The 26282-nt window shown below is 40.2% G+C and overlaps 1 protein-coding gene across 2 annotated transcripts in view; it reads right to left on the bottom strand.

Moving 5' to 3' along the window:
- SPAG16 (sperm associated antigen 16) overlaps positions 1-26282 on the bottom strand; it is a 590759-nt gene that overhangs the window by 329520 nt on the left and 234957 nt on the right. For both annotated transcript variants that reach the window (XM_060781324.2, XM_067470372.1), the window contains exon 11: positions 8275-8418. In XM_060781324.2, coding sequence (XP_060637307.2) covers positions 8275-8418 — 144 coding nt within the window. The remainder of the gene's footprint in view (positions 1-8274; positions 8419-26282) is intronic.

Below are 26282 nucleotides of genomic sequence, written 5' to 3'. Positions count from 1 at the left end.
AACAAAGAACTAAAGATCTATATGGCATCATGTCCCAAATGCACTTGGTTAGAGACTAGGCTTGTCTGCACATTGCACCTACCTCCAAAAACCTCTACATACCTCCTGTCAAGTTCAGAACTTTTAAATTTACGACTGATAAATTTACAACTTTTAAATTTTGTCCATTACATTTGGCCCGGCCTTTAGGTTTTAAATGCGTCATGGTGTCATTGTTTTTAGTGTTTTATTGTCTTTGCTTGATGTTTTATTATTTGCTTATGAGTTTTACTGTATATGTGTATGCTGTTGTTTGTTGGTGGCCTTGGCCTTTGTAAGCCGCATTGAGTCTTCGGGAGATTTTGTGGGGTATAAATAAAGTTAATAATAATAATAATAATAATAATAATAATAATAATAATAATATATTACCACTAGTTCATGGTTTATCAATTCACATTGTAGATAAGGATAGAATGGACCCTGTCACCTTGTCGTGGTGAGGGGGCTTGCATGTTCCGATGAACCTGTGGGCACTACAACTGGAGTCGTGCACTCCCAGGAGTGGCCACGGGCAGGCCTGTAGCCAGGATTTTGATTCGGAGGGGGGGGGTGAGTTTGATTCGGGGGGGGCTGAGTCTGAGTGAAAGAGGGTCTACCCTAGCAAACCTTTTGTATTGTTACCCCAATACCCCCATGCATATGATATATATTGAGCATGGTGATCAGATCATGATATGAATAAACATAACAATTTAAATAATGTACCAGTAAGGCCTTTTCGCAGACCACCATGAGAATTTTGGAGGGGCTTAAGCCCCCAACCCTCCCCCCCCCCGGCTACATGCCTGGCCACGGGGGAAGTTCCAGACCAAGCACAGTCCGAAGACCCAAAGACCTCAACAGTGGAGCAGGCAGAAGATAACACGGTACATGTTACAACGGCTGTGAAGGCGGAAGAAGGCTGCAACAGACTGAGAAGCCATGGTCATTGTGTTAAACTACACCACAAGTGGAACCTCACTCTGTGAAGACTGTGTGTTGATTAGTTGTGCACTGACCTCCACACATTAAAAAAAATCACGCACAGGCATCTTCCAAAGAAAACAAAAACAAACCAACAAAAGTCCCATGGTGATCAGCGAGTGGTGACGGGGGCAGGACTGTGAAATCTGGAAGCCCCTAGTCACAGACTGGCACATGGGCGGTGGATACGGACTCAGTCGTTCTACCTCAAGGTCTGAGGCAGTTGAGTAGTTCGGGAGCTGTATCCATGACTGAGCAGCCCTTTTTAGGACCCACTCTGATCACCCCACATGGGGAAGGGGCTAGAAAAGGTGCCCTAAACATAGTCTGCCTCTCTTATCCCTGACTGGACTGCCAGGTCCAGTGGGGTCACCACCCTGCAGCCAAAAAAGAAAAATAAACTTCAGTACATGGAATGTACGGACATTGATGGACAACACTGACAGTTAACGCCCGGAACACAGAACTGCTATCATTGCAAGGGAGTTGGGACACTTTAATATTGACATTGCAGCACTTCAGGAGACCCGGAGAACAGGAGAGGGACAGCTGAAGGAAGAAAAAGGAGGCTGCACCTTCTTCTGGAAGGGACTGCCCGAAGAAGACCAAAGAATACATGGAGTTGGCTTTGCTATCAGAAATGATCTGATGAAACATCTGACCGAAGCACCCACTGGCATCAATGAACCCTCCGAATTGATCTTGCCAAAAAGCAACAGGCAACCATCATAAGTGCCTATGCACCAACACTAGATGCTGATGAAGACATCAAACAAAGGATAGAATTTGATGAAATGCTAATAGAAAAGTAATGTTTTAAGGGAAATAGTTCAAATATTGACCACTGACTTCTAATTGCTGTGCTAATTTTCAATTTGTAAGGGTTATTCTGACAAAAGAAAAATAGAAATTAATATGATATCTCCCCCTTTAAACAGAGAAGTCCAGAATTCATTATGATACCACACTGTGAATTGGCTAAAGATTTAATACTTAGTTCAGGTGATATGTTAAAAGCAGCATTTTTTTTTCATTTCTTTGCTAGAGTTCTCACATGGCCATAAGACACAAAGCTCTCACGTCTATCATAAATAAATGACTTCTTTCAGTCCTTTAGCCATGGATGAATTTCTTACATCTCTACTCCTATCTCATTTATGAAGTATTATTTAACTTTGGCCCCTTCTTTGCATCTTCTGGCCTAGTCTTCAGTTCTGTCTGACACCCCCCCCCCCCATTAAACTAACCATCTTTTAACCTCATAGAAGCAATACTATTTTTAAAAAATATTCACCCTCCATTGGGGTTTGGGATACAATGGTAAAAGAAGTAAAGCCAATGCCATACCTCATTTTAAAAAAGCCACCAGTTGATGCATTCCATAGTTAATGAAGAAATGTTAGCTGTTCATCACAGAAAAATAGCAATTTGAAACAACCTAATCCCAACATAGCTAGAGAAAGACACTCTTGTATGTCGGAGTTTTTGATAAATATTAGGCTTATGCAATCAATGAAAAAATGTTTCAATACTCATTACTAAATTAGGGAGGAAATGCAAATTGTTTCTTAAGTGTTTCTAAAATATCGTAAGGAGTCCATATCATAACTATAACAAAGTTACAAAATTTTCGCTATTTTTTCATTAAGTAATTGTGCCAGTGGGAAAGCTTCAGAGGCTCATTTCTCCCTCTTTGTTAGAGCTATCAGGAGGAAGCTTACTACAATTGTAGCACACATTTACCACTTCTATCCCCCCCCCCCACACACACACATATTTCAGAAAGTTTCACTCATCCACTGATTTTGGGGAATTTTCAAAGTTTTTACAAACAACATATTTTTTAAAAAAACTACAAGAGAAATCTCCTTGAATTTCTATTTTCAATGATACAGCATCGAAAAACATTGAAATGCCAGATGTCCAGACTGGAATCAGAAAAGGAAGGGGTATCATAGCAAAGCCTTTGATGCTGTAGATCATGAAAAAGTATGTGCCATTCTTAAAGAAGTGAGTATGCCATAGCATTTGATTGCCCTGATGTATAATCTGTATTTAAGATAAGAGACTGTTGTCACTACAATGACACAAAATAACCAGGACATCATTCCCTCCAAGTTTCAGAAAGGTTCACACATCTACTGATTTTGGGGGATTTTTTTTTAAAAATGGACAAAAACTTCTTTTAAGCCACAACAGCTATCCCTTTGCATGTCTATATGACACACAACATACCATACAACTTTAAATTAGGGATTTTCCTCCCAGTCCAGGACAGATTTACTATTAGTTCTCTTTGCAGATTTAATAATTTATTGGAACTCTAAACTGTGTGGATGGACAATATCTCTCTTCTACCTCATTGGGGCTTTCTGATGTGAGCACAATTCTAGACCTTTTGAATTCTCTCCACAGGGGTCCTCACTTTCCCAACTTATACGAAGAGTATTTTTAAGTAAGGTCCATTTTGTTGTAGACACTAGTAGTTCACGCGCATACCACATGCCTCGGGAACAACTGTGCTCTGTAGCTAACTGTTGCATCCCAGTTCAAGAAACAAGACCATAAGATTAAATCCACCACTCTGGACTGTAGGAAAAGCAATCCTTGTTTATTGATGAAAAATTGGTTACAAAAGAAAGGTAAATGCAGAGTAAAAAAGCCACAGAAAAACACAGTAGTCAGTAGGATCTCTGAACTTGAGCAAAACTTCAAAAGCCACAAAACAATAACCAGGAGTCTGTTAGCCTTTTACTAACCATGAACTTGGAAACTATAAGCCTCTGGGATTACTGGCCATGGAACACAGGAATTCTGCCAAGACCAGCCACAGTCCCGAACGTTGCTTGACCTAAAGAAGCACCCGGCAGGGATGCTCTTAAACCAAAGAAGCTATTCTTAGAGATGCCCCTTGACTTTTCTGTTTGGGCCTCTTTCTGCTGAAGGCGCTGTGACCTTTGTACAGACTGGGAAACAAATCTATCTCTGACTATCTGTTCTCTCCGGACCTCATTATCAAGCCCAGGTGGGGAGATATCACGGCTAACTTCCAAAACATTCTCTTCTAACTGTTGGGTTTCATTTTCATTCCCATTCAGACCTCTGCATCAACAACAGATTCCACACTATCAGAGTCAGGGAGAGCTTGCTCAGTTTGAAAAACTATCAGAGAATCCTGTTCACACAGATCAGGATCAGGCTGAACCCCAACACTAACCTGTACGGTTCTGTTCTGTGCTTTAAAAATGTTTAAGACTATCAACTCACCTGCCACATGTGAGGTTCGCTCAGTGATACAGTTTTTGTCTGCAAGGAACCTGCCTACTGCAGAAATTCATCGACAGATTTGTGAAGTGTACGGTGATACTGTTATGAGTGAAAGCAAAGTGCGTAAGTGGGTACGACAATTCAAAGATGGCCGTGACAACGTCCATGATGAGGACCACTCCAGTCGCCCTTCTTTGATTACAGATGATTTGGTGGCTTCAGTTGAAGCGAGGATTTATGAAGAGGGTATTTTAAAATTGGTTCAGAGGTATGATAAGTGTTTGAACAAAATTGGCAACTATGTCAAAAAATAGAGTGAAGTATGTACTTTCTGAAAATAAATTTACTTTTTTGAAATAAACTTTTGTTGTGTACTTATGTTCCAACGGACCTTACTTAAAAAATACCCCTCGTATTTCCCAGAATTCTGTCCACATCAGAAAGGGGCTGCTGGCTTTCAAGCCTTAATGTGTCTCTCTCAGTCTCCCTCCCAGCTCACTTGCCCTCCCACAATGGTGACGGGCAACCTGGCTCTCCTTAATTTAAAGAGGAATGGCCTCTTTGGCTTCGCCCCACTGGTACAGTTTGCTTGCACTGAAAATGAAACTGACTTTGGGAGACTTACAAAACTTACTGAACTTTAATGAAAAGTCGTAGGTGAGTATTTTGATTCTTAAGATTTTTGCATGGATGCCCCTCGCATTTCTTATCATTGCGTCCTATGTACAAACCTTATGAAATAGATCTGACATATGAGGCACAAAGACTTTTTGCATGGATCTAATAAATAATGATGGGTTGCTGTCATTCATTCTCTGGAGTAATCTCTTTTCCTCAGATACAGTATTTTCGTCATAGCAGTTTAGTAGAGATAATTCTGGAATTTTTCAAGGTTACCTCTTTCCTTTCTTTTTCTAGAGCATTTGCTGATTGCCTTATAACAAACCAGACAGTGGTATATCTATTCTAATAGCAGCTTTCCAAGGTTTCAGGTATAATTCTCTCTCATTTTCTGGTGGTTTTAGCTAGAGATACTGGAACTTAGCATGAGATCTTCTGCAGGCAATAGTTTTGTAGAGTTCGTAAACACCAATCACTAAACATTGTCAACATCAGACAATATCTTATGTTGGACATGACAATGTTTGTCCAATCCTTATTGTTGGAGTGGACAATGTTAGTCCTCTCCACTAGTAAGGAGAAGACTCCAAGAAAGACTATCTTGCATATTCTACATACAAAAATCATAAGAAAGTAGAAGCTTGCAAAAGTGGCAGATGCTGCATCATTGTGCCTGCTGTTTCAACAGACAAGAAAGTCAATTGCTGCCAGCATATCACTGATTCTCAAGTATCCTTGCGCCATAGAAGTCAATCATCCCCCCCCCCCACACACACAACTACAAAAAAAAAAAAAACAGCTCCCCAAATAAGAAGTAAATGGGAGGGTAGAAAGACTACGGGAACAGTGGGAAAGCCACGAATAATATTCCAGCTCTTAAAAAAAAAGACTTCTAAAGACTAGATTGACTACGATGGTTGTTATATTCTAGGATTTTTCCAAGTTCTTTATAATCCAATTCTACTTTGTAACACACAAGGTAGGCTATATAGGTCTTCAGAGAATCTTCAGGGAAGGGAATCACTTTAGAATGAATTCGCCCCACAGGTTCTGTGAATATTTCAGTTAAGTTGATAGGACATGTGAAATTGTCCCTAATTGTATATAATTTTAATTTTATTTTAATACATAATGACTAAAAATAATTTTATAACATGAATTATGAAGGGAAAAATGTGTAAAGGTTTGTTTTCCCCTGAGAATAGCTGTTTTTGTTTTGCTTTTCTTATTGCTGTTGTTAATATTATTTTGGTTTTGTCCCATTTTCTCAAAATTGAGACCCAAAGCAGCTCATACTTTTGAAAGATTAAATTCATACAAGTATTTTAAAAAATCAATTAAAATATAATTAAAATAAATAAAAAGTTTTATTTCCCTAGCCCTTTGACCATTTTATACAAGCCTGCCTGTATAAAATGGTTGTAGCCTGTCAACATAGGAAATCAGAGAGGGGACCATTCTGGACTCCCTGGATAAAGAATGCCAGTCCAGGGGAGCGACTGAGAAGGCCTTCTCTTGCGTTTCCCATCACCTGTCCATATGATGGAGGTGGGTCTGAGAGGAAGGCCTCTCTGGATAATCTCTTGCCTTTTACGTCACCTGTCCATATGATGGAGGTGGGTCTGAGAGGAAGACCTCTCCGGATGATCTCTTGCCTTTTACATCACCTGTCCATATGATGGAGGTGGGTCTGAGAGGAAGGCCTCTCCAGATGAACTCTTGCCTTTTACATCATCTGTCCATATGATGGAGGTGGGTCTGAGAGGAAGACCTCTCCGGATGATCTCTTGCCTTTTACATCACCTGTCCAGATGATGGAGGTGGGTCTGAGAGGAAGGCCTCTCCAGATGAACTCTTGCCTTTTACATCATCTGTCCATATGATGGAGGTGGGTCTGAGAGGAAGGCCTCTTTGGATGATCTCTTGCCTTTTACATCACCTATCCATATGATGGAGGTGGGTCTGAGAGGAAGGCCTCTTCGGATGATCTCTTGCCTTTTACATCACCTGTCCAGATGATGGAGGTGGGTCTGAGAGGAAGGCCTCTCCAGATGAACTCTTGCCTTTTACATCATCTGTCCATATGATGGAGGTGGGTCTGAGAGGAAGGCCTCTTTGGATGATCTCTTGCCTTTTACATCATCTGTCCATATGATGGAGGTGGGTCTGAGAGGAAGACCTCTCCGGATGATCTCTTGCCTTTTACATCACCTGTCCAGATGATGGAGGTGGGTCTGAGAGGAAGGCCTCTCCAGATGAACTCTTGCCTTTTACATCATCTGTCCATATGATGGAGGTGGGTCTGAGAGGAAGGCCTCTCTGGATAATCTCTTGCCTTTTACATCACCTGTCCATATGATGGAAGTGGGTCTCTCCGGATGATCTCTTGCCTTTTACATCACCTGTCCATATGATGGAGGTGGGTCTGAGAGGAAGGCCTCTCTGGATAATCTCTTGCCTTTTACATCACCTGTCCATATGATGGAGGTGAGTCTGAGTCTCCGGATGATCTCAGAGCCCCGGTTGGCTCACATGTAGTGATATGATCTGCAAAACAGCCTGGACCTGAGTTATATAGGGCTTTATATATCATAACCAGCATTTTACAATTGTGCCCAGAAACAAACTGGCAGCTGTTAAAGCCAGAGAGTTACGTGCTCCCTGTAACCAGCCCCAGTTAACTATCTAGCTAAAGCAATTTGGATCAGATAAAATATTAAAAACTATTTTAAAAACAGCCCCAAATAGAACCCATTACAGTAATCCAAATGTGATGCAATTAAGGCATGGAATATCAATACAAGATTTGGTGTCACGGGAAATTAGAGCACAAGATGTATGTGTGAAAGCTTAATCCCGGAGTACCCCCAAACTGTGAACCTGTGTCATCTGGAGGAGTGTAATCCCATCGAGCATAGGCTAAATCCCTGTTAATACTACTAATAGATCTCTCTCTCTATAAGTTTCTTTTCTGAAAGAGAAGTCAATGCACTAGGTAGATGGAAGGGGAGACAAATGGGATACATTAAACAAACAAAGAAAAAAATAAATCAGTATTTATAAATGATTTCAAAAATGTTACTCCTTTGTCCTTGAGATAGGCGCAGACAGAATAGGCATGGTGAGCTTATTTCATTTTACTTAGATGTGTAAGCATGTAGACTAAAGTTTAAAATCTATAAACATACTGAAAGCAATCAATCGTAAGTCAACATTGTGAAAGCCAAAGGAACATTTATCAGTATGTTTGGAAATTACATAAAGAACAGAGAAGGCCACTCCAAATATAAAGTCATCAAAGCAGGCCAGCTTGGAAAGGCAAAGCAAACAAGTACTTCCCTAGAATGGATTATGTTGGTTCACAAAGCTGTTTTCACTAACCTTGGATGGAAGCAGCACCCAGAAAGCCAATCCGTATGTCCTTCACCTTTCATGATGATGTTCCCATTAGGAAAGGCCCACATTTTCCACAGGCGATCATCACTTCCGGTAACAACAATATCTTTCCTTGGATGTAAAGCCAAACTATGGGAAGGAAAAAGAAGGATGTAGTGGTTAGAAAAAAACACATTTTTTAAAGTAAATAAAGAAATTGAATAAAAAGAGCCCATGTGACTCACAGCTATATTACACATGCCAGGTAAGAAAAGAGGGGGCAAAGCTTTATAATTTGCTTTATAACTTAAGTTTTACAATAACCACTGTAAGATCACATTTCAAGGGTGCGGTGTTGGGCTAGGACTCTGAGGGCCCTTCCACACAGCCCTATATCCCAGAATATCAAGGCAGGAAATCCCACATTATCTGAGTGTGGACTCAGATAACCCAGTTCAAAGCAGATATTGTGGGATATTCTCCCTTGATATTTTGGTATATAGGGTTGTGTGGAATAATAATAATAATAATAATAATAATAATAATAATAATAATAACAACAACAACAATAATAATAAACCTTTATTTGTACCCCGCTACCATCTCCCGAAGGACTTGGTGCGGCTTACAAGAGGCCGGGCACAAATACAACAATAAAACAACAGCAGCAACAACAACAAAAGGGCCCTAGGAAACCAGACTTTGCATCCCTATGTATCCACTGAAACCCACTGGTTGTCCATAAACAAGTCACACTATATCAGCCTCAGAGGAAGATAATGGCAAAGCCTCTCTAAATAAATGTTGCCCTTCTGTTTTTAAGATCCACACAACCATATAACCCAGAATATCAAGGACGATAATCCATAATATCTTCTTTGAACTGGATTATCTGACTCCACACTGCCATACAATCAGGTTCAATGCGGATTTTATATAGCTGTGTAGAAATGGCCTCAGATAAAATTTGAAGACACACCCAACAACTGTGATACTTACCAGCTAAATTAAATTCACATCCTACAGACATAGCAGAATTTGAAAATCAATCATTACATAAAACTTTCAGCAAATAGCAGTATCTCATTATGCTAAATCTGCCAGAATACATGCTATCACAAGGATTCAACTAAATCTTAGTTAAGGTCTTTGTAATACATTTTATATATTTCCCAGAGATGTATTGCTTCTCCCAAGCCCTCATAAATTCTTTTGATATCTACAAAGGAGGAAAGACACAGCAAATTGTCCCAGTTGCCATAAACCAAGTTTGCTCCATGGCAAGAAGGATATAGCCATAGACAAGCCTCCCCTAAAGATTATTAGCATGATTTTCTGCACGGACAAGAATACACAGTTAAAACCTGACTGAGAGATAGCTGGCTACCTGGGATCTGTTTACAAACCTCCAACAAAGGAGACTTCTTGCAAGGAAATTTGTTTCCTAATAGTTAGCTGAAATATCTTTCATTGCAATCTGAATCCATTGCTTCAGGCCTCTTTTCGATGCAGCAGAAAATAAGCTTGCTCCGTTTTCTACATCAAAGGTCCCTAAATTAAGGCCTGTGGTCATTTTCCGCCCAGCATCTACTCTACACTTTAGACTTATGGTCGCCCTAAGTCCGGGTCTTGCTTTGCTGATGCCTATTGGATTGTGCTTCAAGTGCTATGTTATTGTTGGGGTTCAGCCTGGGTGGGAATCTGAACCTGATTCTCTGATTGTATTTCCTGATGGTCATGTAGATGTCAATGTGAATTCTAAGGCCAATTTAGATGATGATGGTTTGAGTAGTGAAAATCCTACAGCCTTGGAAAGTGAAAGTCAAAATTCCCATGAGAACATGCATTCTGAGCTGAGTAGTTCTCCAGAGAATCCGACACCTGGTCTGCCTAATGAGGATAGGCGGGGGCAGATTTGGCAGAGCTGGGGAGAAGCACAATGTTTACGTAGGTCAGCTAGATTTAGAGAAATGCAAACAAAAACTTCAGGCGTGCCTCGCAATAGATTTCTCGGCCTTAAGTATGCCTGGCCTGAATGCAGCTTCAGACCAGGCATCGTTCCAGATTAATGTGCAAGCTTTTGCAGGTCTCCTGATTCAAGTGGCCTTGTTCCTCAGAGGTTTTCTAGTTGTTCCAAGTATGGTTAGTGGATTGCTAACATGTTCCAGGATTCAGCAGTTTTGCTGTGGGTTGTATGATCTTGTTTATGGACATTTCTTGTTGCTGATTTTTACTGTGACTTTTTACCTTTGCATATTCCTCTATTTTGTATTCATCTTTCATCAATAAAAAAGGATTGTTTTCCTGAAGTCAAGTGTGGTGGATTGTTGCCTGAGGGTTCCGTTTCCTGCTCTGGGTTGCAACAGTTATCCTGATCTTTTGAACCATTACCTTTGTTTTTAAGAACTTTTTACCTTTTATTTTCAATAAACCATAAAGACTACTGGCTGTGTGCAATTTGGTGTTCTTCAGCAAGGTGATTCTACTCTGAGATGCAACAGATGGGATCCTGAGGGCTCTGTCCCTGAACTGATGGGAAAATGTTGTAGGACAGACAATTTTGCCCATGTGATGAGGTTGTAAGGCTCCATCTACACAGACCATTTAATGCAGTTCAAAGCTGACTTCAAACTGTTGCAGCCCGATAACAAGCTCCCATGAAAGCTTTTAATGGGTATCAGTGTTCTGTGGTTTATGTAATTACCATCCGGGCCTCAAACTGCTTCCAGGATTTCCTATGTAATCATTTGCACAGCAGAACCATTAATTGAAAGAAAGTTGGTAGTGTATGCTTTTGTGGACAAGTTCTTCAATCTCACAGGTGCTACAAAATCCCTTTGCATTCTTCAAACACTTAATAAAACCTGCTGCTTCCTCGTTCAAAATATTTTCTCTTTTTTATAGCAAGACTGGCTTATAAAACTAACATGCACAGTACATCAAAGAAAATAAGCTCTTGCCACTGAAATGCAGAATGTAGAATTTAGAGGAAGCCTCCCCTCCAGTCTATTTTAATTATAGTGATCCTACAAAATGCGAACAGTAGTCAAGAATTGTACAACCAGAAGTGAATACCATTTAATTAGCAGCCAGGTTGGTGACACAAGTATGGTTGGGCTCCCTCTTGAAAAAAAGAATCACATTCATTTCCCCCAAAAGTGCCACATGTGTAACATTAATTAGCCGCCCCTGCCTTCCTTCTGGCAACTCAGTCTTGCACAAAAACTTTGTCTCTTCTTTATTCATTTATTTCCAATACAAAAGATCTTGTAGATTCAGGTGAATGTAAGTTAAGAGGCCACTTCATAGGTGATATCAGCCTTTCCAACCCTCCCCACTTAGCAGAAGTCTGAATCTGAAGAAAAACAAAGAGACCAATGTTTCATTTTTTAATCTGGCATCCAGTGCATTCATTCTCCCACCAAAGTTGAAAACCATTCAAGTCACCTTAGAGCATATCTCACCTTAGATTATAATGATAAATACAGACATATCCAAATGGAATGTTAAATAGAGTTGCAATATATGATACTAATTTAAACTGTGAACACAGCAGCCAAGGTAGAGAGATAATGAATAGACTTGTATCTAAAAGGGACACATATCTGAGAAGTATGTTTCTGAGCATGTCAGCTTGGAAATATGTGCCATCATTAGCCCTCTTCTAGTGTTATGCATCGTACTTTAATTAAACATGCATTTATTTATTGTGTCAGGAGCGAACCAAAACAGTTGTATTGTATTAAAAACAATCAAACAAACAAAACACAAAGTTTGGTATTCTATTAAATGTCCTTTGACCAGTAGCCGAGTGCCTCTGGTGTTGCTGCAAGAAGGTCCTCCATGGTGCATGTGGCAGGGCTCAGGTTGCATTGAAGCAGGTGGTCAGTGGTTTGCTCCTCTCCACACTCGCATGTCGTGGATTCCACTTTGTAGCCCCATTTCTTAAGGTTGGCTCTGCATCTTGTGGTGCCAGAGCGCAGTCTGTTCAGCACCTTCCAAGTCGTGCAGTTTCTGTGTGCCCAGGAGGGAGTCTCTCATATGGTGTCAGCCAATGATTGAGGTTCTGGGTTTGAGCCTGCCACTCGGTGTTCCAGCAAGTGTCTCTGTAAATCTTAGGAAACTATTTCTTGATTTAAATCGTTAGTGTGCTGGCTGATATCCAAACAGGGGGTGGGCCAGAGATGTCACTGCCTTGGTCCTTTCACTATTGGTTGATACTCCCCGGTGGATGTCAGGTGGTGCAATACCGGCTAGACAGTGTAATTTCTCCAGTGGTGTAGGGTGCAGACACCCCGTGATAATGCAGCATGTCTCATTAAGAGCCACATCCACTGTTTTCGCGTGGTGAAATGTGTTCCACACTGAGCATGCATACTCAGCAACAGGGTAACATAATGCAAGCGCAGATGTCTTCACTGTGTCTGGTTGTGATCCCCAGGTTGTGCCAGTCAGATTTTGTATGATATTGTTTCTAGCCCCCACTTTTTGCTTGATATCCAGGCAGTGCTTCTTGTAGGTCAGGGCATGGTCCAGAGTGACTCCCAAGTATTTGGGTGTGCTGCAATGCTCCAGTGGGATTCCTTCCCAGGTGATCCTCAGAGCTCGGGATGCTTGTCTGTTCTTAAGATGAAAAGCACATGTCTGTGTTTTAGATAGATTAGGAGTCAGCCGCTTTTCCCTGCAATAGGCAGCAAGAGCACCTAGAGGTTTGGAGAGCTTCTGTTCAACCATCTCAAAGCTCCCTGCTTGAGCGGTGATGGCACAAACGTCAGCATAGTTGAAACTCTCTGTCCCTTCTGGCAATGGCTGGTCATTTGTGTAAATTTTGAACATTGATGGAGCAAGCACGCTTGCCTGAGGCAGGCCATTCTTCTGTTTTCGCCATCTGATTCTTTGGCCCTGGAACATTAAACATGTATTGTGCATTAAACATGCAAAAAAATGGGGCATACTAGCTTTGCTCCTATTTTCTTAACTGGCATGTGTGAGAGTGGCAGGCAGAGAAACAGCAAGTGGTAAGAACTATTGCAAAGTTCCTGGTCATCCAAACAATCTTCAGATCGGACTCCCATCTTCAGTATTTTTGTTAGAAAGAGGTTTATCTTCTCTTCCCTCATCTGTCTGATTCAAGTAGATTACAAAATGCCTGAATAGAGCTAATGTTCCCATGACATCTAGGTGACAGTACGCACTTTATAGATAATATGTATAAATTCTAATATGTTTGATGTATTTCTTCAAAGCTGTTGAGAAAGGGGATTTAGGGAGATGTGATGAAAGAATTAAGGACATAAGAACCCAAAAGAAATTGTGTAAGTTAAGAGCATTTGCAGATAATGTGAGAAAATCCTCTAGAAAGAATAGAAGCACAAAAAGAATTTGGAGGATGGGGTGGATTTAAAGTAAATAAGAGAAAGATTATGATGTTAATAAAAAATGAAAAAAGAGGATCAAATACAATTGATAGAGAAGTTGGATTTTAAAATTGAGAAAAAGGTGAAACATCTCAGTATTACTACGGCAAATATGAATTGCATGTTTTTGAAGAATAATTATCTAAGGATACAGAATGATGTGAGAATGGACTTTTTTAAAAAGGTGAAATTTAAACTCTCACTGTCAGAGAGACTGTTGTTTTAGATAATACCAGTTTTAACTAATGATGTACAGGGTGAGGCAGGATAACTTCCTTTTTTAAAATGCGCAACATTCAGCCGGTTGAAGACATAGCGGAGCGCTAGTGGTCTCGTTGGAGAGGCGGGAGTATAAAGTTTTGTCCTGACACAGTTCAGTCGCCATCATGAGTTGGAACAGTGAGGAGCGTGCTTTTGCCGTTGAGGCCTACTTTTCGAGCGGATTTGGAGTGGCCGCCCCGCTCTCCAGATTTGGCCCCTTGTGATTTTTTTCTATAGGGTTTTTTGAAATCTCGTGTTTCTGTGAACCGTCCAAGGACCTTACACGATTTGAAGACCAACATCCAGGAAGAAATTGCCAACATAATGCCTGCTATGCTGGCAAAAGTCATGACAAACGCCAGAAATCAGTTTACTCAATGTGTGGAGAATGTGGGACGTCACCTACCTAATTCGATCTTCAAAACTATATAAGACAAAACTTTAGGTATGCGCCTACATTATTAAAAATAATTCTGATTTGTACAATGGGTTTTATTAAGTTTTGAAAAAAGGAAGTTATGCTGCCTCACCCTGTATCATTTAAATCATGACAGCGTTAAAATTGTATTATCAAAGGCTTTCATGGCTGGAATCAGTGGGTTGTAGGTTTTTTCGGGCTATATGGCCATGGTCTAGAGGCATTCTCTCCTGACGTTTCGTCTGCATCTATGGCAAGCATCCTCAGAGGTAGTGAGGTCTGTTGGAACTAGGAAAAAGGGTTTATATATCTGTGGAATGACCAGGGTGAGACAAAGGACTCTTGTCTGCTGGAGCTAGGTGTGAATGTGCCTAGAGCAACTTTTGTTGAGAGGTGATTAGCGCCCAAACACAAATCAAGGAACATGAAAGGCACTGCAGACAACTTCAACCAGAGAAGTCAGCCATAGCAGAGCACCTGATGAACCAACCTGGACACAGCATTTTATTTGAGAACTCAGAAATGCTGGACCACTCTCACAACCACCATGTCAGGCTACACAGAGAAGCCATTGAAATACACAAGCATGTGGACAATTTCAACAGAAAGGAGGAAATCATGAAAATGAACAAAATCTGGCTACCAGTATTTAAAAAACTCTAAAATTACAACAGCACAGCAGAGAGGAAACAAACAAGGACATCTCATCACCTCTCAACAAAGGTTTGCTCTAGGTACTGTCAGGCCATTATATGCTAATCAAGGTGGTCAGTTGAAACATTCACACCTAGCTCCAGCAGACAAGAGTCCTTTGTCTCACCCTGGTCATTCCACAGATATATAAATCCTTTTTCCTAGTTCCAACAGATCTCACTACCTCTGAGGATGCTTGCCATAGATGCAGGTGAAACGTCAGGAGAGAATGCCTCTAGACCATGGCCATATAGCCCGAAAAAACCTACAACAACCCACAGAGTTAAAATTCATTTAGCAAGGATGAAACCTTGAAGTCAAATAGAAAGTTTCACAAAATGCAAAACAGACAAAGGGATTGGGAGTTCTGGGTTTGAATTGTATTTTGCTGTCTGTTGTTTGGTTTCGTAGAAGGATTGGACCGAGTTGATAAGTTAGAGATAACTATATCTGGTAGGGGAAAACCTGAGGTTTGGGTGGCATGGTACAATAAAGCCAATGTGAATGTTGTTTATAAAAACCACTTTTAAGACATATCATGTTAAACATATGAAATAGATATAAACCAAATTTGTGCTGTAAGATATTCCTATTTTATAGGATGAAAAAAGTACAAGATAAACAGCTAACTTACCAATACTTTTTTGAAACCTGGCTAAAATCAACATCAAACTGAGTGAAATTGACAATTTATAGAGGGTGATTTACATTGGGTTGTTGTAGGTTTATCTGGGTTATATGGCTATGTTCTAGAGGCATGTTTTCCTGACGTTTCGCCTGCATCTATGGCAAGCATCCTCAGAGGTAGTGAGGTCTGTTGGAACTAGGAAAAAGGGATGATGAGGAAACACAACATACAAACTATCTACAGACCCACCAAGAAAATCCAACAAATGGATACCTCTGAGGATGCTTGCCATAGATGCAGGCGAAACGTCAGGAGAAATGCCTCTAGAACATGGCCATATAGCCTGAAAAAACCTACAACAATCCAACAAATGCTTCGTTCAGCAAAGGACAAGAGGGATCCTCTCACTTCTGCAGGAGTCTACTGTATACCATGCAGCTGTGAACAAGTCTACATAGGGACCACCAAATGCAGCATTGCCCAAACACGAATCAAGGAACATGAAAGGCACTGCAGACTACTTCAACCAGAGAAATCAGCCATAGCAGAGCACCTGATGAACCAACCTGGACACAGCATATTATTTGAGAACACAGAAATGCTGGACCACTCCAACAACCACCATATCAGACTACACAGAGAAGCCATTGAAATCTACAGGCATGTGGACAATTTCAACAGAAAGGAGTTAACCATGAAAATGAACAAAATCTGGCTACCAGTATTAAAAAAAAACTCTAAAATTAGAACAGCAGAACAACAGAGAGGAAACAAACAAAGGCTTTCATGGCTGGAATCACTGGGTTGTTGTAGGTTTTCCGGGCTATATGGCCATGTTCTAGAGGCATTTTCTCTTGACATTTCGCCTGCATCTATGGCAAGCATCCTCAGAGGTAGTGAGGTCTGTTGGAAGTAGGAAAATGGGTTTATATATCTGTGAAATAATATCTAGGGTGTGAAAAAGAACTCTTGCCTGCTGGAGCTAGGTGTGAATGTTTCAACTGACCACCTTAATTAGCATTTGATGGCTTGGCAGTGCCTGGGGGAATCTTTTGTTGAGAGGTGATTAGATGTGCCTGATGGTTTACTCTCTGTTGTTTTGCTGTTGTAATTTTTAATATTGGTAGCCAGATTTTGTTCATTTTCATGGTTTCCTCCTTTCTGTTGAAATTGCCCACATGCTTGTGATTTTCATGTTTGAAAGATTTAAGATGAATAAAAAGATTATTATGAGTTGAGTGACACAGCTGTGTACAAATAGTAAACATTTGATTGGTAAGATGTATAAAAGTTTGTTAAAGCAGAGATGGAAGAGGAACGGTTTAAAGATTTTAAGGTAAAGTTGGAATATTTATTTATTTTGTGTCAAAAGCATGCTTCTGGAACATGGCCATACAGCCTGGAAAACTCACAGAAACCCAGTGATTCCAGCCATGAAAGCCTTCGACAATACAGATGAAACTCCATGCAACTCGATTCAAAAATACAAAGATAATGCTCCTCCCTCAATTGCACATCCCAGGTTTAGAGTATTCAGACCATGACAGGAATGTTATAACATGAAACAAAATGGGAGGACAAATAAATATTGTGAATTCTACAGATAAATTTTGCCAACAAATCTATGTTTACTTTCATTATATACATTTTTTAAAACAGTGAAATGATAAAACTGTGTTCTGCGATAAGAGGAAAAGAACTGGTACCAAATACAAGTGCAACCTGACCAACTTGAAATGATGTATTTTTCTTTTGTAACATCTCTTGTCCCAAGCCCATTCAAGATTAACATTCTTCATTATTGTTAGCAATTCCTAGGTTTCTGTTGCATGACAGCTTTTTCACAGATGGTTAGAAACACCGCTGCGTTCTGTACACATTTAGAAAGAATGTGACATGAAACTTGCCACTTGGCAAGTTCTGTTAAATTATAAAGGTTCATACAAGTAGATATTTCAAAAATGATTTAAAATACAATGTTAATCTGCCAATTCAAATTTCTAAATTAATATGGAAGATGAAAGCATTACCCTTTCACAGGTTTGGTTGACACAAAAAAAGGTATATTATTTACAATGTATATTGTCCACATCTTGGAGACGGGAGATGGGCGAAGTGCAGCCCTTTAGCTATTGTTGAACTATGGCTTCAAGCACTCCTCGCCAATGGTGATACAGTAATTTCCAACATCAGAAAGGCCACACTTTGCCAACCTTTGTTTATTATTACCCACATCACCTCACATACTCTACATGTATGGAGGGAAGAGTATTAGATTTGTGTGGCATCTATTGATCATGTTATCCTACTCTTCTGTCTTTATATTCTTCACATTTTCCCATATCAAAGCCTGCTCCACTGCTCCATCGTCTCTTCTCCATCCTCTCTAAGCCCCCTTCCACACTGCTCCTATATCCGATCTGATCACAAATTATCTTCTTATCCCAGATTATCCGGAAGTGGAGACTCATACAAACCAGTTTAAAGCAGATAATCTGCGATCAGATCCTGATGTTGCAACTCAGAGTAAGCTTCACCTTGCTGCCAAACACCACCACACAAGAGCTGTAGTTTTATAGTTTATTGAGGAGAAAATCCAAGTCAAAATAAAGAATAAGCATTGCAAAATTCCAAAGATTAAGGTTAAAAGCAGTATACAGTTCCAAAGATCTTCAGGCAAAAACAGGAGACATAATCCTATTGGCAAAGTTCAAACCAGAGTCCCAGGTACAAACAATGAAACAATTGCCCCATGAATCACCATGCAAGAAACCCCACTGCTTTCCAGGCTAAGATTATTCCATGAAGCTTTCAGGCTAGTAAGCTACGTTGAACTGACGCTTTCACAGAGTTTCCAGGAGGCCTAAATACCTTTCTAACATCAAAACATTAGGCTCTCAGCATCATCAAAGCATTGTGACGACCTTTCACCGAGCTAGCCTCCCATCTGCTTGCCAGATGCAAACTCCGCCTGACCCGGAGATCAAGGCGAGCTTCCCGGGTCAAGTCACTATCTACAGTTTTGGTATCATCGTGGGAAGGCACCTGCTCGCTATCTCCTTCATTAAAATTCCTTTCTGGTGAAAACAGCTGTGTTGACACTGCACTGTCTGTGAGAGCCTCAGAAGCAGGCTCAGAGATTTGAGGCACAAAGAGCCAGGAAGCTGAAATCCAACAGGAATCTGAATCCCATCATCCTCATAGTCTGAAAATAGCTCAGCCACAACATCTAGCACCGGGATTGTGGTGCAGCTGACTGAGTGTCAGCTGCATTAAGATCACTCTGACCAAAAGGTCATGAGTTCGAAGCCAGCCCGGGTTGGAGTGGGTTTCCAACCAATTGTGTAGCCTGTTGTCGACCTTTGCAACCCAAAAGACAGTTGCATCTGTCAAGTAGGGAAATAAGGTACCACCTTAAAGTGTGGGGAGGCGAAATTAACTGATTTATGAGGCCATAAAGAAGACTCCAGCAAAGCATTCCAGCGGGGAAGCATGCGGGGAATGCGGAAGTGCTTCATCAGCGTCGCAGATGGACGATGAAAGCGACAGCTCCCCTGGCGGCCAGAAAAAGTTAAATAGCCACTGTCTATGTCTGTATATATATGTCAAAAATTGGCATTGAACGTTTGCCATATATGTGTACACTGTAATCCGCCCTGAGTCCCTGCGGGGTGAGAAGGGTAGAATATAAAAGCTCTAAATAAATAAATAAATAAATAAATAAATAAATAAAATAAACACCTGGAATATAAGACAATGCACAAGGAGCCTTAAATTCCACATTGCTCTCTATTAACCCTTATTCCATTGCAGGCTTAACTCAGAATCCTCTGCCTTTGTTTGAGCTTGAGTAGCTCCCTGTTAAACTCATGGATGATTCAAGCCAGGTTTTTGAGGTCAATATTTTCTAGACTTATTCATGAATATAAACAGTAAGTGCAACTTAGTGCCCATCCACACAGGGCCCAAAATACACAAGTTTTTTTTTTTTACCTGAGGTGTCCAAATGACACCTCAAATAAAAGTGAATTAATTTGGGACAAAGCAGGAAAACCATGCTTTGTCTCAGATTAATTAGGTACTAGATTAGATCCAGGTCTTCCTAAAAGACCCAGGGGGTCTAATCCAATATGTGGGTAATGCCCCCTTGAAAGTCCTAGAATTCAAGTCCTGAATCAGCCCAGAAAATGCAGAGGGGTGTAACCCTCTCCCCTAAACCCTTTAGAAACCCCTTTGAAAATACATTAACTTACCCAGCCCGCTTTCCCCTTTCTCCAGAGCTCTCCTGGCATATAGAAATGATGGGCCAGGAGAAGAGGGAGTGTGGAGGAAAATAGCTCCCCCCTCCCCTCCTCATGATGCATCATTTCTACACACCAGGAGAGCTCCGGAAAAAGGGGTATGGTAGCTGGGTAAATTATTTTATTTTTGAAGGGGATTTAAGGGGTTTTAGAGAGTGGGTGTGTGTCTGGGTGTCTCCCTGCCCTGCCGAAGGTTCAGGAAGGGCATCTAGACAACCAGTTGCAAAAGTGAGTGTTTTTCAGGCCAGTGTGGGGACAGAACTTTTTAAACTGGCCTTAGATGCATATGTACATAATGTTTATCTTATCAAACAGTATCTAGCTTTCAGTTAGATTTGTCACATTAATTTCTTGAATCAGTTAGTCTGCAAGTCTTTGTTTGTTCATCCTCTGTGTTAGGGTGTCCCATAGTCAAAGAGCACATATTTCAGAGCTTTATCATTGTTAGTATTTATAAGTAAACATATTTCATGTATTTTTTCTTATAACGATTTAAATCTGCTTTATTTTTCAGCTAGACATGCAAGTATGGGGTGGTAATGTGGGATTGGTTGTTGTTTACTTTTTCCTAATGAAGGATACACTACTATACCTCATATTCTCCAACAGAAACCATGGAGGTTATTAATACAGATGTTCTCCCTCTAGCTGCCAAAAGGGCTCTTTTGAGGATAAAGGAATGTTTGAGGAGTGTATTGGTTCTCCACCCTAACTGGTAAATTTTGAAGGATTTTAAGTTTCAGTAGAGGAATGAACATCACATTTTTATAAATGGGTGATTTTTATTTCAGCTTCAAATAATTGTATCTGTTATAACCTAATGTTTGTGGCAACAAATTGCAGAAATACTACTGAGTCAGAAGTATTCATTTCCAGATAACTGTATATAGGACTGGGATCTAAACATCATTTTTTGTTTTCTTACATTTGGAGGTTTGACATTTCAGAAAACTATAGTTTAGTATATGATATTATAAAAATATTTCTTTTTAAGGTCAAAGAATTATAGCTTTCTGACATTTACAATTGTAATACATTTTATATTTCTAACCACTAGATTACAAGCTTTTTAAATGCCTCATAAATCACCTAAGAATTTGACATGCCCATACTGCACAAATTTAGCAGAACCCTTATATGTGCCACATACAATTCTTTCCTACCTGCTGTTCCTTTCTGAAAATGGAGTGCTCACAACTCATATATGGTATACTTGTCATTTGATGAGAACGTCTTCTAAAAGTGTTGCTTTCTTAATCCCATTTATTTTATTTTGTTCACCATTTTATCTTTGTTCGTTTTTTTATTTTGCTGAAGAGCACAGGAAAGGGTGTTGGTGCATGTGTCCAATGGATCAGTCTGAACTGGACTCAATTCCATTGTCCAGACTGCCATGAAGCCCCTGGCCACTGCTCTGGATTAAATAGGCCCCAATAGAAGATCTATTTAAATAGGAAAGTCTTTACCTGCCAGCAAAAAGAGAACAGAGAGGAGGCCACGCCAGAGGTGGCCCTAGGTAATTTTCAATGGTAAGCAAACAGTATTTTGGCGCCCCCCCCAAAAAAAACCCCATATATATATAGGAGCATGTGTATATATATGTATGCACACACACACACACACACACACACACACACATATATATATATATTTAGGGGCATAGACAAATTTTGGCCCTCCAGGTATTTGGGACTTCCTACTGGCTGTTTGGAATTGTAGGAGTTGAAGTCCAAAACACATGGAGGGCTGAAGTTGTCCCATGCCATCCATATATATATATATATATATACACACACACACACACACATACACTAGCTGTCCCCTGACACGCGTTGCTTTTCAAGTCTGGTGATCTTGAAAAGAAAGTAATGAGAAAGTTGGTTTCTAATATATGTAATTTCTTGATGCTTGTGGGTAAACAGTAGGGCTGGGCGGTTTCGTTTCATAATTTCGTAATTCGTTAAAAATTCGTTCTTTTTTTTTTATAACGAAGCGATAACGAACCATTCAGGAGCAACTAAAAAACGAAACGAATTTTTAAATTCGTTTCATAATTGTTTCAAATTTGTTTTGTATTCGTTTCGTTATCGTTTTGAAATTGTTTCGTTATTATTTCCGCATGTCTGGGGCAAGTTTTATAGTTGTTGTTTGTTTAATCAGTGAAAAAAAATTATAAATATCACACCAACAGTCAACAACAGAGGGAGAGGGAAGCTTCAGAAATTCCCCGTCCCATTTGGAGGTTTTTTAGCGTATTGCGCGGTCGCGTCCGCCATTAACGAATCGATTCGTAATTGTTTCGTAATTGTTTCGTAATTGTTTCGTATTGTTTTGTAATTTACGAAATTTCGTAAATATCGAACTTTTTAAAAGAAAAAATTCGGAATTCTTTTAAAAATCTAAACGCAAAACCCCCCCAAAAACGAATCGATTTTAGAAACAATTTTTTCCGTGGTTGCCCAGCCCTAGTAAACAGTTCCTGGTAGTTATTCCACAGATATATAAACCTCACTTGCCTAGTTTCCAACAGAACTCCCAACCTCTGAGGATGCCTGCCACAGATATGGGAGAAACGACAGGAGAGAATGCTTCTAGAACATGGCCAAACTCACAGCAACCCAATATTCCAATCCATTCAAAAAACACTATAGTTTCAGATAGTGACCAGCCAATTGCAAAAGGGCCAACACTGCCCAAATCCCTATTTCACATCTCGAAGATCAAATCAACAACCCACCCATTAAAAAAGACTACAGGCAGTCCCAAACATCCAATTCCTAGTTAAGAGTAGAGGTGAGACAGCAGGAAGTGAGAGAAATTGACCACTCAGAAGGGAAATTCGGTCCTGAAAGAGCGAGCCCTTGTTGTCCCGGCCTGAGATCTGTGCGAAAGGCAAAGGCCCGCCGTGGCCATTTTGGGTCCGAGCGCATTCTACTTACCTCTGGAGGCTCACAGGGCGAAAGGGGGCGGGGCCAGCAGGGCTCGGCCCAATGGGAGGTGCGCATGGCAAGTCTCGCAGGCCAAGGGAGAAAAAAAACGGCAGCATGCGTCCTTCTCCCAGTGTTAAGAAGTGCGCAGAGAAGGAGGGGCGATGCACGGCGCGCACTTCCTAACACCGGGAAAGGGACGCACAGCAGCGTTGCTGGGCATGCGGGAAAAGAGACCTCGTGCATGCATCTTTTCCCACGTGCCCAGCAACACTGCCGCATGTCCCTTTCCCGGTGTTAGGAAGTGCGTGCCCTGCATCGCCCCTCCTTCTCCGCGCACTTCCTAACACCTGGAGAGGGACACACACTGCCATTTTTGTCTCCCTTGCCCTGTGAGGAGGAGGAGGAGAGGCCCAATGGGCACTTGTAAGGGAAGGAGGGAGGGAGAGCAAGCTGCCTCTTGGTGTTCTTTGGGGCAGGGGCACCTCAAGAGCTCCTCAAGAGTGCCCCCCCCGAGACGCGCGCTATACACAAAAACGTAATTTGCATACCGTGTTGAGCCGCCTCTGAGGCCACCCAAGTCTTCATCAGCAGACGGTTCCATAGTCTGGAAACAACCACCAAAAAGGCTCTCTCATACAGTGGGGGGGGGGTATTTAGTCAGATACCAATTGTACAAGTTCTCCCACTTAAAAAGATGATCGAGGCCTGTATTTGATGTCATAAGTAGACCTCAACTATGAGAGACAACATGAGAAAACACATCCAAAAAATCACATTGTCTGACTAAATACTTTCCCCCCCACTGTAGATCCTCTCCAGACTAACTGTGGTAATAATGGCATCAAGAGAAAGCTCTCCTCTGAAGTCCCATACCATAGGAATACCATAGTAAATAGAATGGAAAATTACACAGAGATCTAGAAGAACCAACATGGGATCTCCCTAAACTGTTCTCAGTGCTGGTTATCTGCTAGGGCAACCAAAGCTATCTTCCCTTCATAACCAGATTCAAAACGAGAAACCCCTGGGTCTGGGAGGTCACACTATGTTCCAGGACCTTGTCCCAAAAAGCAACATCCCATGATAGGGTTGCCAGAGTTGATGCATAACCATGTAATAACGAAACAAATAAACAAATAGAAAACTATTATTTAAGCAACATAAATGTTTGAAATATTTGTCACATGCGATGTCATAAAATAGAATTATAAAATTCTGACATCGCAAAGCAGTTCAAGGCTTCTATCAATTTGAGAATCAATAACAAGGCCCTTTAAGTATAACTATGGTGCACAGGAACAGAAAAAATCTCCCCAGAAAAATGTACTAATAATTAAGTAAAATGTATATGGATGCTCAATTTTACTGGCATGGTTATATATAACATGGAATTTATCTAAGATGTATCCCATTAGTCTTCTCACCATGAAGGTTTTATTTTTTGCTAACATTAGTCTTAAGCTCTGCACTGTACTCTTTTGCAATTACCATACTAATGATATTTTATATGATAAATGCATCACATTTGCTTTTATTTTAAAAAATAGAGGAACTATTCTTTTTATTAAAAAGAAAGCTTTCATAGTACCCTGCAATATGGAAAACAGAGAAGAAATGTTGGAATGAAGGTTAGTTTTTAGTTTTAAGTAACAGCCTATTCAGATAAAATTATATCAAGAAACTACATCAAGATATTAGTGAAGCTCCAGTTCACAAATGAGCTAAAAGAATGCTCAGGCTCAATTGTGTAAAAGCAACACACTTTAAAAAACAACACCCCCATCGGTTTCCGTTTGTAGCCTTATCATTATACATTTGACTTCTATCTAAGCATGATAAATTTCAACAAATAATGAACACAAAATGTCTAGGAAGTCTCCCGTCAAAATCAAGCAATGGAAACAAACAATAACACTGCTTCTATACAGAAATGTCAGCGTAGGACTCTAGTGTGAGGAGTCAATGTGTTAAATTTAACATCTGGGAGCAGAAAGCAATTTCTCAATATAAATACATTTGCTACAGCTCAGTCACTTGCATATACATTTAGTAGTTCTATGCTGCATTATTTTCCAGAATAGTTTGATTAAATTCATTTTCATATTCAGCAACCTTATCAGCTTCTTGTGGGCTATAAAACAAAATGCAAAGTCCAGAAAAGGGTGATAACTTACATGGTACTGAAAGGGTCTTTGAGTGAAATTAAGCAAGGGGTTTTGAATGAAATTAACAACATAAGAGAAGTATGCCCTTTCTCTGTAGAAAAAGAGCAATACGGAAGAAAATGTTTTTAAGAAACAAGATGTGACATGTAGAGGTACAAGAAGGTACTTTCTTACACAGGATGTTGTGTTGTGGTTAACTTCAAAGGTTGTAGTAAAGTGCAGAGTCTGCATGTACAAGAAGGTACTTTCCATCAAAAGGTCAAGGAAGAGGGGCTGGAAAGAGAGTACTTTCCATGAAAAAAAATGTTTTCTTTTGTTAAAGGTTAAAATTGTTGATCTCACAGTAAAAGGTTAAAATTGTTCATGTCAGTGGTACTTCCCTTTTTGCATTGTTTGCACTGGGGTATAAAGATATGCAGATTTCAAGAGAAAAGCATGTCAGTCACTTGAAGGGTAGCATCTATGTATGCTGTCAGGCTGTCCGTCTTCTTCATGAAGAAACTAAAATAAAACCTTGGGGTTTTTTTTATCTTTCATTGGGACTGTCTCCTTCCTTTCGTGCTCCCGCAACGTGGACCTAAGAAGACCCAATTTAGGGTCTCTTAACAGTACAAAAGCCAAAACATAGTCTTTTGCCATTCTCCCTTCCATTATTTTGTATTGCTAGCATCTCACTTCCTTTCCTTCCTAACTTGCCTCAGCATGTTCCATCACTCTTTTCTCTCTCTACTTCTTTCATCAGTTTATGTTTCTCCTGCACTTTTGCACTATACCCCTGCATCTCTCTCTCCCCCCTTGCCTCTTTTCCCATTCCTTTTTTCATTTTATATTTACCATAATGCTTCTTGCTTCTATCCTTTGGGCAGAGAAGAAAAAGTTTACTTCTCCCCCAAAAATGTAGTGGATAAACTGCATATTTTAGGACAGGGGTCCAAAAACTTTTTAAACAGAGGGCCAGGTCACAGTCCCTCAAACTGTTGGAGGGCCAGATTATAATTTGAAAAAAAAAACATGAATGAATTCCTAGGCACACTGCACATATCTATTTGTAGTACAAAAAAAACCCCACTTAAAAACAATACAATAATTGAAATGAATAGCAATTTTAAGAAATATAAACTTATTAGTATTTCAATGGGAAATGTGGGCCTATTTCTGGATGATGAGATAGGATTGTTGTTATTGTTGTGTGCTTTCAAGT

The sequence above is a fragment of the Anolis sagrei genome, chromosome 1 (assembly GCF_037176765.1).
Source record: "Anolis sagrei isolate rAnoSag1 chromosome 1, rAnoSag1.mat, whole genome shotgun sequence".
Lineage (NCBI taxonomy): Eukaryota > Metazoa > Chordata > Lepidosauria > Squamata > Dactyloidae > Anolis > Anolis sagrei.
The sequence above is the reverse complement of the archived record's forward strand: the minus strand, read 5'-3'. Positions and strand labels throughout refer to the sequence as shown.